The sequence below is a fragment of the Platalea leucorodia genome (assembly GCF_965183815.1).
Source record: "Platalea leucorodia genome assembly, chromosome: 20".
Classification (NCBI taxonomy): domain Eukaryota; kingdom Metazoa; phylum Chordata; class Aves; order Pelecaniformes; family Threskiornithidae; genus Platalea; species Platalea leucorodia.
The window spans coordinates 3,501,152-3,515,485 of NC_138842.1; the positions used below are offsets into that span (position 1 = coordinate 3,501,152).

General features: G+C 55.2%; 1 protein-coding gene across 1 annotated transcript in view; it reads right to left on the minus strand.

The window, feature by feature from the left end:
• Positions 1–14,334, minus strand: part of LOC309599234 (opioid-binding protein/cell adhesion molecule homolog) — a gene marked incomplete at both ends in the record, with an annotated part of 107,821 nt that overhangs the window by 17,506 nt on the left and 75,981 nt on the right. The window contains one exon of the mRNA XM_082330500.1: positions 7,197–7,429. Coding sequence (XP_082186626.1) covers positions 7,197–7,429 — 233 coding nt within the window. The remainder of the gene's footprint in view (positions 1–7,196; positions 7,430–14,334) is intronic.

Consider the following 14,334-nt stretch of genomic DNA (forward strand, 5'->3'; position numbering starts at 1 on the left):
ATGCATTGGGAGCCCAGGACCATCGCATAGGACCAAATAGTTCGTCCTCCTCCCACAGGACCGGACCGCAATGACGTGAGACCCATTGGCATTAAAAGCAAAGGGATAGGCAAGCCGGCACGGACCCCTCTGTCCAAGCGAAGGCAAAATCTGGCCGTGCCAGGGACTGACCACTATCGAGACATCACACAAATAAAACGGTGTCTCCCGACTGCTCGCCACGCACCCTTTTTCTCCGGGTTTTTGCCTTGAGACAGGGAAAGCAATAAAACCAAAACTCAGAGTGTTATACCTACTGTGTAACCACCTGTCAGTAAATTTATGAACAATTAGGAAGTGAGAGTGCTTCCCAGGGAGCTATTTGTGCGCGTGCTAAAACGTTCTTTCTGTTCGGAAATATAATGGGGAAACAACTTCTCCAGTTCTCCCCCCTCTTCCCCATTTTCGCTTTTTGCTGTAATTAATCAGCTGCCGCCGTGCTTTTGTTCCGTCGGCTCCCGGTCCCCACGGCACGTCCCAACGTCTCCAACAGCTCTGCTCCCGTTGGCTCCTTGTCACCAAGGTCAAGAAGCCCCGAGAACGGCAGCCCGAGGACGCTCTCTGGGTGCTCCCCATCCCGTCCCTCCTCCGTACTCCCGTCCGGATTCCAGGTTAGCCACTTTAAGGACAGTGGCTGCTCCCGCCTCGGCGGTGCACGCTGTTTTCTTCCTGCCAGTCGGGCTCGTCCTCTTTCCAGACTTTCCCCCTCTCCGTGCCCTCGCTCCTTCATTACTCTTTCATTTTTCCCCTTTGCTGCCTCCCGCTCTTTTGATGCTCGGTGCTTTTCTGTGTGCGCACGTTTCCTTCTCTCTTCCCTTTGTTCTACAAGTCTCTGGGCTTTTCTTCTCCTCTTTTTTTTTGTTTTTCATTCCCCCTCCGGCTGCTTCTTTCTTCAATCATTGCTGTTTCTTCCAGATTTTCTCTGAGCACGCCTTGGTTTTGAATTCGCTGCCACACCACTGCTGGTCACTGCTGCATCTCCCTTCGCTCTCTTGCTCATCCTCAGTTTCTTCAGGGAGGGAGGAAGGGCGAAGTGGGGGTCTGATTGCTTCTTTTGAGCCTTTTCCCATCCCAGGACACTGGTCAATGTTGCTTTTCATGGGCGCTCCTTTCCCTCCATGGCAACACAACTCTCTATGCTCAGTGGACATCAGCCACCACCTTTGACGACACCGGTGTCACTCTCCAAAACCTGACATGCTCTTCAGGGAGACCTGGAAACCACGCTGGGGCAGCGGGGCTCCTTCCCATCGAGCCACCTCCTGAGTCCATCACCGACCCGATTCCTGGCCGCACAGCTGCGACCTCAATCTGTGGCACACAGCGGTCCAGCCGAGGCATGGCGGGCCACCGAATCCCCGCATCCTCTGGGACCGGCCGCGCTCCTCTCTGCAACGGGCTGGAGGTGGCTCTGCGGGAGCATGAAGGAGAGGCCACGAGTGCAGCGATTGCTGCCACATTCCTGGACGGCCCTGATCGGCGCTGGCTACACCGTCCCTGCCCAGCATCACAACTTACCCGCCCTCAAGCATCCTGTCATGGCCCTTACAGGCTCACGATAGCGGAACAGGGGGGCATACTGATGAAAATGCATCAAGACCCCTGGGCGAGCCTCCGGTGCAGTTCCAGACAGCAGAACAGCACGGCGCCTTGACGGACAATGCCTCCGTGCTCCCACTCCCACGGGATACCGTCAGCTCCGGGGCAGAAGCAAGCTCTGCTCCTGGTCCTGCAAGCACATGCCAGGTCCGAATGCTGCATCCCAACCTGCTTCTGCCTCAGAGGAAAAAAAAGCATTTCTCCGCAACCTGCTGCTGCAATGACACCTGGCATAGCATCGCCACACGGGCCAGGGTCTCCTCGCCTGTTTGCAGGCGCTACGAGCCCATATGTTTCCCAGATGCCCGATGGGGAGTCTCGCATGAAACCTGCAGGCACGGAGAGGAGAGGCACCGAGTGGCAGCGCCGATACAAAGCCCTGGCTAAGTGACGCTTACAAATCGCTCGAGGTTTTGACCGCTTACCGAGGCTTTCGCTTCCCGAAGTGGCGGCTTTCAAAGGCCCCCTGGCTCAGAATGAAAAAAACCCTGCTCCTCCCCAGCATCTCCCCACGACTCTTCCTAACGGAGCTTGTGCTAATTGATTTTTCCTCTGCACTTGCTTGCGGTTGCTTTTTGTCCCTCTTGTGCCATCCAGCATCCAGCTAACTAAACTGCTCTGTACAGGTTGGGCCCCTTTCCTTCCCCACCCGCTCACATAACCCCAGAGAAGGAAACGTGAAACATGACTTTAAACGCCGCGGACATTATGTGTTTTGGGCTCTCACCCCTGCTGGGAAGACATCTTTCCAGTCTAAGTGATTTTTTTCCATTTCCTCTTAACAGCCCTTTGATTTCCTTTTTATTTCCCTGCACTGCATCCCCACTGCTACGAGCCCGACCTCCGGGAGAGTTTCCTCCTTCAACTAACCATTTCGCTCGTCCCCGCCGGGATGATTTACCCGGGGCGGTGAGGGCTAGCCAGAGCCGAGCTTCCAAACAAAGTCATCGACAAAACACTTGATTAGACCCAGAGGCGTGGCAAAGGGGAAGACGTGCTCGGATACAGCACCCATCCAAGTGTCACCGGCCTCTTTGCTGCCCAACCTTATGAGCAGCTTCAACGCCAAGAGGGGAGAAACACATGCGAGGGAGTCTCCTCCACCCGCGGCTGTGCCACCCCAGCTGGAGATTTCAGCCACCGCCCAGCAATATTTGTTCACTTGTTCCAAAAATGCCAAGAGACAAGCTCGGGCAGGTACGGAGGACCTGGACTGAGCCCTCAGCCTTTCGAGACCTCAGTGCGAGGAGCTGCATTCCTCCTGGGACACCCTCTCCCTGCTGCCAGCAGGAGGGAGGGCAGCTGACCCCCCGGGGACCATACCAGTGGCACATACAGGACGGGCAGGCGATGAACACTTTGCTTTGGACACCACGTGTCACCCGGCAAGACAGAGATGTGCCTCAGGCCCTTCCTTCACCAGTCCTGCAAACCCTCAATCCAGATCCAAACGTCAAATCTTGCCAGTCCAGCATGCTACATGAAGCAACGGGAACCTCTACCAACATTTTGTATTGGACATTTTGCATCACATTTGCTGAACACCATCTCTTTTCCTATCATCTTGTTTCTTAGGTAGACAAAAAAACCCCAAACCACCCGGTAAGGGGTAAGTATCCCAAGTGCAGATGAGCCTCCCGAGGAGGGAGGCGAGCCTGCTCCGGAGGTCACAGCCTGCATTGCTGCCTCTCGCCCTTTCCCTTCTCCAGGCTGAGCTGCATCTGCTTCTGTACACCACGTACATGCCCCTTATGCCAGACTCTCCAGCATCTAAATACTAAGTACTTAATATATAAGCACTTTCTATGTTTAAAGCCTATTATCAGGTCTTTCCTACAACAACCAAAGAAAGCTGAGCCACTCGCCTGGCCTCACCGTACAGCGTGCAGCCTCCTGGTAAGGTTTTAATAAGTATCGCAGTCTCAGCTCCTGCCTGGATATCAAAGGTAGCAAAAAAAAAAAAAAAAGTAAGCTTAACTGCAACCATCATGAAATCTGTGGTGCCGAGGGGAGCCCGGAGCACGGTCTGTGTCGGGGAAGCTCAACGGTGCTGGCACAGGTTGCCCTTTCAGAGACTCCAAGAATCAGTTGTTATCGGGAAGAAGGAAAAAATACAGACTCAATTTGCTGAAGATACGGCTGCGTGGGTGCCGCTTTGAGAGGCGGTGGATGCGACAAGGGACACGGGACAGGCTCTGGGAGCGCATCCTTACATGCATTTAGAATACCAACGGCACGACCACAACCTCACGACTGCAAACGAAGGCCACGGTCCTTTGAAACCCGCCCTGGCTCCCTGGGCGAGGAAAGAGGCACGACACCGAGACGGGAAAATGGATTGGGCCGACCAGAAACTAACAGTAACAATGCCGACAGCCGGGAGAGGTTTTAATGAAAAATCTATGGCGAGCAGGATTAAGGCAGTACAGAGGAGGGTTCTGTAAATAAATCAGAAACAGAGGACATCTGAGGAATACCAAAGCCCACTATTAGGGAGCGACAGCCAGTATTGACGTTCACCGCCAAGATCTCTGCCAGACAGGGTGCTGCGCAGCACGTGGATCCCAAAGCGACGCTGCTTCAGCACATACGCCCTCCTCTCTACAGCCGCTGCTACAAGGAGGACGCTAGGCTCGCTCTTTCCCAGCGCACCGACTGCAAAAGCCACAGCCTCGACCAAAACACTGACCCTGAGCTCCGCTTTTCAGTACTGAAATATACCCCGTGTCCTGAAATAGCCCACGCCAAGGAGGCGCGGCTGAGCCCTAACTACCGTGCTCCTTACACCAAAACCATCTTGCGGCGCGATGCAGTAAGGTCTCCCGGCTCATCCCTGAAGGCTTGCATCTCCCCGGGAGCTGAGGTGGGCTTCACGGGGGGTCATATCTGGAAGCAGGAGGGCTGACCTGAGGTCCAGCCCCATGGCATCCTGCGCTCAAGCTGTTTATGGCAAGAGGAAGATGAGGTGGCTCACCTTCTACTTATATGAGATTAAATGCCAGTTCTCTCTACGTTCGTAACTCTCACCAACGTGCCACAAGCACTGCGCATGTCCCTGAAAGCGTCCATCCCATCGTCACGAGGTAGCCCCGAAAAAAAGAGGAAAATGGAGACAAAAAACCCCTCTGGCTTCCTGCCATCTACGCTCTTATAAACCCTTGTTAACGGCTGTTGCAATGAACCAATCCAAGAGACGTATTAATAACGACACTAAGAGACACATTTACTGTTGACTGCGACTCCCTGGCAGATTTATCGCCGGGTTGCTAGGAGGGAAGGCCAGGCCCCGCAGTAGCACAATTAAAACCCGATTGAATACAGGGACAAAGAATCAATACGCTATCCGGCCAACTTTTAGTTTTGCAAAATACAAATATAAATTAATTGACCTGAACACAGTTGCTAACTGGTCATTACTGCCTGTTCGCTGGCCAGCTGGCACGGGCGAGGCGTGATGCCAGGGCGTGCGTGGCCATCCCCTGGGGTCCTCCTGCCCTTGCTGCCGGGATGGCTGCCTCCTTGATGAAGGAGGACCCCAAACCTCGTTTTTAAGCCAATATTTAAGGGAAGGAGAGCTACAACAGAAACTGGGCTTCACTCCTTCCCTGTGCTCTGCTTACAGGGACCGAAAGCATCCTTGGAAAACCGCTCCCTTCCTCCCAGCACAGAACAAAGGGCTACGTGTTATTCACCCTTGTAGAAAGCTGGCTCTTCCCCGGCATGCAAGCAGGGAGGCTAACAGCCCTTGGCTGTGCCAGCTGTGCCGGTGGGCAGTGCCACTCTGTCCGAGCCACTGGAAAACACGATTTAGCCACCAGGCAACTGCGCTGGAGGTGAAGTGAGAACAGAGCAAGGAAAGATTTGCTTTTCTGGACACCACCATCAATGGGACAGCAAGGTGGCATCTATGGATGGATTTTCTCGGGCTAACAACCTACGCAAAACATGCAGCTTGAGCTTAGCACATTAACAGAGAAATACAGAAACTTCTGAGCATGGTCTACTTGAGCTCAGCCTGCGTAACCATACATCCCCAGCTCCTCTCAGGCTTCCCTACAGCTGCAGAGATGCAACACAGCTGACAACCACAGCCACTGCTGCGGCGGGAGCAATTCAACACGGCTTGCTCACACCAGAGGAAAACTTTTCCCAGCCCATTTAGGAACACCTCACCACGGGACCATCGCTCCGGATGCAAACTATCCCTTGCCTTCGCCCGCCTGAGCCCAGCAAGCACCGGCTTTGCAGGCCCTGCTTTGAAAAAGGGGCGAGGGGAGCGGGCACTGAGCACCGCTGCCAGTTCGCCTGATTTCGTTAGGTGAAAAGCACTCGGATACTTCACTGGTGTTGACTGGATGGATTAGCACGATTAGAGAGCAGACAGGATAAACAGATTAAACTTCGCAGACGGACGGCTTGCACGCAACTCAAAAAGGGGGAGAGGGACCGCAAAAGGGGACGGAGGGGATGATCCCGGTGGTCCTCCGCTCCCCTCTTCCCAAGGGGCTCCCCGACATGCTCCCGCCAAGACCTGGCAGGAAAACTGCTTGGATGGGTGGCCGCAATCAAATCCTGCCTCCTCTGAATGAGAAGGATACATGAATACATACATATCTCTGCTGGGGGCTTCTCGGATATGTGTCGAGGCCGAGAAATGTTTCAGATTCGCTCATTGCAAAATCAATACCCATCAGCTGTTTGAAATTAAAGGAAAGATTAGGTCCTGGTTTTATACATGCTTTATTGTATTCTGAGAGCTTTTTACTCAGCCGGATAAATCTTCTTTAAGAGGATTAGGAAACTTTCATTATCTTTATCTAACCTGAACTAACACTAACTCTGAAAAATTAATCTAGAGACCGGACAAAAGCCGGTAGCCGGTGCAAAGCCACAAGGATCCAGAGGCGGCATCCACCAGAGCACCACGGGCACCTCTTGATTTGCCGGCACCCAGATCCCCCCGTCAGAGCAGCCTCAGGAGCGCTGCTTTGCAACCCGACAGCATCTGCTACACCAACAGGCTGGCCTACGAAGCCCTGTGCCAACAGCCCTTCGTGGCCCCGCAGTGACTTCGACACGCTCACGTGCTCTGCCCTCTCTGCCAAAACCAGGGAGCCTCGTGCCGCTGGAGCCCGCTCCTCCACCACGCCTGGCAGCGCTTTGCTTTCTGCTCTCCCGAAGCATCTTTGGACGCATGCATCCGAGCACCTTACTAACAACTCCCCGACGCAGCGAATCGAGCAACATGGGTCCCAAGCAGCAGGGATGGGTCAAATTCACAGCAGGGACAGGCAAGGAGGACGCCAGCACCAGTTTCTGTTCCCTGGTGTCCTCTGCCCTACATGACGACCGTAAAACACAGCGAGGCTGAGACGATACAAGTCCATCGTGGCAGGCAGTTGTCAACACCCCTGTCCCCAAGCAGTTCAACCCCCAAAGCAACGAGTATTGGTCTGATCCCTACATCTCCATCACCAAGAAGGCCTCCAAACTCTTCACAAACCCAGACATCCTTCCATATCAAATGGTTGGTTTGGCAATAGTGTGTTAAGACCTACCTTGCACGATGAGATGGACACGCGAAGTCTTGGGGTGATTGTCTGTCTGCACGGAGCAGGTGTAGGGGCCCTCATCGTAGACATCCACGTTGTGTATCTTGATGCTGTACTGGGTCTTGGTGTTGGAGAGGATGACCACGCGGTTGTCTATAGACCACTTGTCATTGCCGGCATACAGAATAGTGCTGCGGTTCAACCACGCTACCCGCGTGACCCTGTCATCCACGGTACACCTGCAAAAGAAGAGACAGAGGGTGGTAAGTGCGGAGGCACAACATACGGCAAGTATCCCAGCTCCCGAAACGAAACACGAGCAGGATGAGAGCTGCGGCGCTGGCTCTCCATCACGCACAGCCGGACCGCTGGCACGGAGAGGGCGCGTGCCACGTCCGGGCTACCCCGCTGCCACATCCTACGCCCCGCCATACCTGACATTTCACAGAAATGGCAGGTTCACCAGAAAAAAGCCATGCTTTTTTCTTTTATACAGAGCTGGGGAGCCACAGACATAAATCCCATTACGTTTCACCTTCACAAGCCGCACAGACTTTCCGCGCCCCCCCCTGCTCGCCCACCTCCACCGCTCCCCCCTTGCCCTTACTGCGCACGGAGAATTTTGGATGAAGCTGTAAAATTTGCTGACAGTTCGGCTTGTCAGCACCGCCCTCGAGCCAACCCCGGGGCGATATACGCACCCGCTGGCGGGGGACAGGGGCCGCAGCACACGCATGGGGAGAGGGGAAGAAGAGAAATAGCTGGAGACGGTGAAGCCAGCGCGCGGGGAAGAGAAGGGAACATTTGGATAAGCAGCTGTAAATCCTACAAGTGCCTTGAAAACACAACGCGGTTGTTTCCATTATTTATTTCCTGCCTGGCTCCCACCCTCCCCGCTCCGAGACGCGCGGGGGCTCAGCAGCTCCGGTCCATGGCGCTGACTTACGCTTGGCAAAGAACAGAGCGGGGAGCAGGGGGAGGAAGGGAATTAAAATGTTCCCGGAGAACACAGCTTTTTCATTCCATTTGATAGATTTTTCTCGATCTATTTACTTGTGGCCTTCGCTGCTGCTGCTGCGGTGTGCACAGCGAAAACACCAAGCATTTGGCTAAATTAAGAGCCCGGCATTTCTCAGGAGCTTCGCCTTCCCCACCCGAGGACCGCGGTAGGGGAGCTTTCTCTCGGTGTGAAAGCAAACCGGGAAAGCAAACCTAGGTACAAGCCTGTGCCGCCAGCGGCAGCACTGCCGCAGCCTTGTGCAACCGAGATCTTAGGGAAAAGGCACCTACAGTCAATCAAGAAACCCATGCAAGTCCCTCTCCGCACGCCTGTAAATTCAGAGACGGGCTGGCAGGCTGTCCCTGTCCTCGTCCCCGCCACGCTGCCTCTCCTGCAGAGGCTTCGGGGGTGTTATATGCCTCCCTTGCTGGGATTGCAAAGCGTCACCTCGATCGAGATTATTAATCGGGCGGAGGGAAGGGGCGATACTTGGCATGTTTGAGGGTCCCCCCGGGCACTCGGTTCAGAGGAATGAGCCATATATCCTCCCGCAAACAAGTAATTTTCCCCTTGCAGAAGCTGTACGTCTCCGCCAGCCACCATCGCATACAGATGCTGGGAAAGACGGATGGCCCTCCGTGCCCGCCGCGGCACTGCCGACATGCCGGGAGCCCGCCTGGATGTCGGATGCGCCCCAGTGCCCGCAGCGGCACTGGCTCTGCTCTGCTGGACCGAGGAGCCCTCGTGCCGGCAGACAGCATCGTCCTTGTCGGGAAGCCGAGTCCTCCCTTCGTTCAAATTAACTGGGGGAGAGCTAAGCGCAGCCGAGTTAAGTTTGGCCCTGGGGGATTCCAGTCTAGTGGACTATTACTGCTGTCTCACTTCTTTATAATGAATAATAAAGAGATACTTACACACGGCTTCTGTAAATTATTCATTGCATGCACTGAAAAATCAGGGCAGCAATATGTAAAACAGACAACTTGCATGTCTGCGCTCATATAAATATCCAGACTACAGCCCTGCGAGGTACTCTTGGGTCTCCTCATTAGGGGTGAAGCACAAGGACTAGGGTTTGAAGTGACAGGGATGAGGAGCTTGTGCCGTCGCCGGGCGCGTTCGACCGCCGCTGCGCGGCTTTGGCTGGTGCATACTGGCTGCACTTCCCAGGGAGATTTGGGGCCGGTGCGGGACCCCTGAGAACTGGGATCGCTCATTCTGCGTTTGCAGCTTGCCTTTATGGCTCAGAGCCGCACCTGCACAAGTGCACAGGGATGCTCAGGGCAGACATGCCCATGCAAGGAAGGGCAAGGACAGCATCGCCCTCGCTTGCCCGTCACACCTGCTGACCGGTACCACCCTCAAAACCACTCAGAGCGAATGGGCAGGAGCAACTTGGAGACTCCTTCTCCTAACAAAGTCATGCCAAGAGCAAGGAGCCAAAGGCTCCTTCTCCCCATCCCTCGAGCTGCCTCATTCACTGCCACTCAATAGCCAATTTGGGACCAAGTCCCTTCGGCTCTGCTTGCTTAGCATCGTGATCCTTCCCACCAGAGCCCGGGCTGTCCCCTGCAGCTGCAGGCGGGGAGGGACCAGACAAACCACCCTCCTTCAAAAAGCCAGCCCTCCTGCACCTCCTAGCAATGTGTCAGAGCAACCACCAGCAGAAAAGCCGCCGTCCATCAGCTGCCACGGAAAGTACAGCATTTCCAGAGGCACCTTCTCGCTCGGCCTCACCTCCCCACTGCGAGTTTTCCCATGCCCTGGGAACCGGTACTTCAGAGGCAAATACTGACCGACCCCCCGACGTGAGGAGCACCCCTCCAGCTTCTTTACCTGGCTCGGAAAATCTCCATTAGCTGCTAAGCCGCCAGCGCTCCCTCGTCTGCCGAGCCATCTTTGCTACCTATTTCCAATTGACCAGGATTATGATAATGTCTCCAGTAAGCAAACAGGTAAAGAGACTTCTGCAAAGTGTTTAGATAAAGCAGAGCAGCTCTGACAAAGCTGCACAATAAAGCCAGCCAGGAAGTTTTGCCTTGAAGGGATCTAATTAAGAACAAAGACAAACCCCTATTAACAGTCTCCTGAAGGCACAGTATCCATCTCCAGAAGAAACCCTGCCTTACGAGTCCAGAAGGGACAAAAGACAATAAAGCGCCTGTCAGGAGGAAAACAAACCCATCCTGGCTCCGCAGTTCACCTGGAGAAAACCCATCAGCGAAGCAGGGGGAGTATCTTGGGACTGATATTGTCAGCCCAAACCCGAGCCCCCGGCACCCGCCCTGTCCCAGCTGCTCCTCCATCTCTCATCCCACTTAGACCCTCGCTGCCTTCAAGCAGAGACTTTTCACCATCTGCAGCCCTTTGGCTGCCTCCCACCGCGACCGCTCTCCACCAGAGCGGCTTGCCGGGGAGCCTTGGATGCTGGGCTTCACCCGAGCCGCGGCCCCCCCAGCGCTCACACCGATACGCGTGGCCTCTCGGGCGATGAACCCAAATGCGGCAGCGTGAGAAGATGCATGAGGGAGGGAGCTGGGGGCAGCAGCGCTGTGCCGATTCCCCTCTAATTGCCCCTATTCCTCATCCTTAAATGCTAATTTTGAAGTTTGCCAAGGAATTATTTCACTTAGTGTCAACAATACAGATAACTCCGCCGATGCGCTCTTTGTGTTCAGTGGCACAAAGTGACCGTCTCCCTCCTCCCAGACCTATTAGGAGGGACCCCCGCGTCGCTCCCGCGGCAGGCTCCTGCCCGGCCCCATCAATGACACTGACAGCGCTTCTCCTACGCGCGGGACGTGACATAACACCCGCCGCCGTTGTCCCCCGCCTTTCCCAGTCCACGTTGTGGACCTTTCCTGCATTGCTGACTCGGCCAAGCACGAGGGCCAAGCCTAGGGCTGCACTTGCGGCATGAAGCTAGGGCTGCCCTCGACACCTGCCCCATGGTGAGGGAAATACCATGTCCAGAGTCAGCACAAGTTTTCCGGCACTAGTTTGGAGGGATAAACAGCACTCGAAGAGTTGGAGGAATAAAGCAAGTCTTGCAAACCCCTCTCCGTGGGTGCAAAGTATCCCAAGGGATGGGATGCTGGGGACCCCAAAACGTTGATGCGCATCCCAAGCAGTCTGGGTGACCGGTTCACACCCGCAGAACTGGGACCACTCGTCCCTGGCTGAGCCAAGAGGCTCAGGAGAGATGCTCGTCTTTGGATCGACCCAAAACCCTCCCGTTCCCTTATGCAAACCGACAATGCTCTACTTTTAAATATTTCTACAGCCCTTCAACCCCAAAATGCTTTTCTCTCCTGTAGGCAACGCATCTCTACAAAATGACAAATGGAGATGCCAAAACCAGTCACAAACTGGCTGGCTGACCCAGTTTTCAGCGGCTAAAATAGCTCACCCGGATCGGGAGCGAAGACCCTCAACAGCAACAGGGTGGTGCTTCGCCCTGGGAAGTTTCCAACCAAAAGCACCTGTCACAGGGGCAGAGCAAACGCCCCGGCACCCTTGGCTTTGAGAAGAAATCGTTAATTACATTTGCTGGGGTTTCCTAATGGGATTTCTCCTTTGGTTCCGGTACTCGCCCCGGCTACAGAGTTAACGGGCTCCGAACGCCTTTTATTCCAGGCAGCCGGAGCAAAGGCAGAGGAGATTTATTTGTAATCATCAGAAATAAACACACTTCCTCAGAAGTAAACACAAAAGAACAGAACCTGGCTGGGCTCCCGCTTCGTTAAAGATGCAAATTAGAAGCAGGCCATCAAAACGCGGCGGCTCCTCTAATCCTCTCCCAACAATGTAAACTGTCAAATTAGCGGCGGGTACAATGGCATCTGCGGCGTGTGACGGCGGGTCTCGCACAATAGCTCCCGGAGGGCAGGACTGCGCCGCCTGGGTTTCCGTCACTGTCATCCCTGATATTTATTCTCGGCACGGAGGGCGGGAGGCACTTTGTCTTCATTCCCGATCCCTTCTGCTGGCACCCTGTCTCCTCTCTGAGGCACCCGCGGTATCCCTTCTCCCACCTCTCCCATCCGTCCCGGTGCCTGGATGCGGGCTGCGCGGCCCCACAGCATCCCCACGCCATCCCAGCGCCCTGAGGACGGAGGGGACCCGGGATGTGCCGCTTGGCATCACCCAGCCGACCACCTCCCGGCCAGCCCTTGCCACCCGCTCGACATGTCCCAACCCGTCACCGCACCCGTGCTCCCCACGGGAAAACAAAGAGTGTGGGATGCACAGGGGAGGTTGGCCAGCTTAAACTGTTCTCCTTTTGCCCATAAGCTCCCTCTTTCCGCACCATAAGCCAGTCACCCCAAATGCCTCCCACAAAGCCACGCGCCATCGGCTCTCACTCTCTGCAAGCTTAATTAATTGCCTGGCCCACCGCTACCGTGCTGTTTGGATTCCCCAAGCGCTCCCAGCGCTGTTCAAACAAGCTCCGGACCACCGGCAAACCCTTCCCCACCAAGCACCCCCTCCCCAGAGCCCTCCGAGGGCTACGGGACCCTCCTGCCCTCCCCGGAGGCTCGGGGCTGGTCGGGGAGGGTTTCTCCCTGCCGGTTCCCCTGCGGTGGAAGTTCGCCCGCCTGCTACCGAGCACCAGAATAGAAGCTGCTCCTCGTGAAAAATCAAAGCCCAAATTGATACATTAGAGGTTGCTAAATATAAAATATCCATCTGCAAAGATAATAAGCCTGTGAGGGCAGGGGCTGTCGAGTTGCTCCATTTCAGATAGTTTAATGGTGTTTTGGTCCATGACTGCAGCTCCCAGACATTAGAATAATAACAAGATGATGAGGAGGGCGGGAGCTGTCTGTATGAGTCATCAGAAGTCAAGACTTAACACTCACCGTGCAGCCCCTGAGGGGGCCAAGCCGCACAAACCACCACCGGCTGGTTTGCACCAGCATCCGCAGGGCTTTGCGTGGCCTCTGCGACAACCCAGGGGATGCAAAGTTTGAGCCCAAGGCCGGGTCGGTGCCAAGCTCAAGCCAATGTTGACTTGGGGAGGGGGTCTGCACCCTCCTTTGGCCTCAAAGGGGCTTGCCCTTTGCCTGCACCCCGCAGGCAACCGCAGACCCAGGCATTGCCATGGGCAGCACGGCACGATGCTAACGCCGACACAGGCAGAGCTGCGCTGCAGATGGCTTAGAAACAGGTCCTGGTTTGCATGGGGAAGGGACGAACAGCGAGGTGAGCGGCTGCACAGCATCCCCGCTGCCACCAAGTGACCGCATCTTCTTCCCAAAGCCATTCACAGGATTTTCTGAATTAATGCTCCATATCGAGCAAATCCAGAGACTGCAGTCGGCTCTGTTAAAGCGAGCTAGACTTTCCCTTTCGTTCCTAAAGCCCTTCTTTCACTGCTCATTGCTTTCACTTCCAGCTTGCGGGGACCCGCGCCACCCTGACATCATTGGCAAGGGGAAGGGTGGCGTGACGGGTTGGGCGCTCGGGCACGCTCTGCTCCTGGCTCCCACTTGATTTTCCCACCATGAGTCCCTTGTTTCTGACACAGTGCATCCGTATCCTGATGAGGATGCTCAGAAACCCTCTGCAGCCCCTGGGAAGGTCGGCACTGCCTTCAGCAAGCTCTGGATCGGGGCTCTATCTGAGCCCTTTCCTGCAGGGAGCCATCACGTCCCTGCCCTGCACAAAGCTCCTGGTTGCTCTCCCTGCCCCACGCAAGTCACGGCCATTGCAATCTGCTCTGAAATGCATCGCCAATCAGAAAATAACAGCAATGCTCTCTGCCCTCAGGACCACACTGGGTTTGCAAACAGCCTCTGGCTACAGCCTAGCAGCCCCCAATTCCCCGTGCAGCTGCGGTCCGGCCGTGTCCACGTGCCGGGATGCTGCCCCAGCACAGCGGGGAAGGTCAGAAGGCATCTGCCTAAGTCCCGATGGCCAACAGCTGTTATTAGCTTAAGAGAAATCTTCATAAGGAAATATGAGACGGCAGCAAAAGAAATAAAGCGGGAGGCCTTTGAATAGAGCAAATCAATGGGGATGTTTATAGAGCAGGTGGCACTTAAATGCTAACATCAGAGTCGGTCGATGCTGCAGCTCCTGAACAGAGAGGGAAATGAAGGCACCGAGCAGGGGCAGCCAGTCCAGGAAAGCCGCGGACAC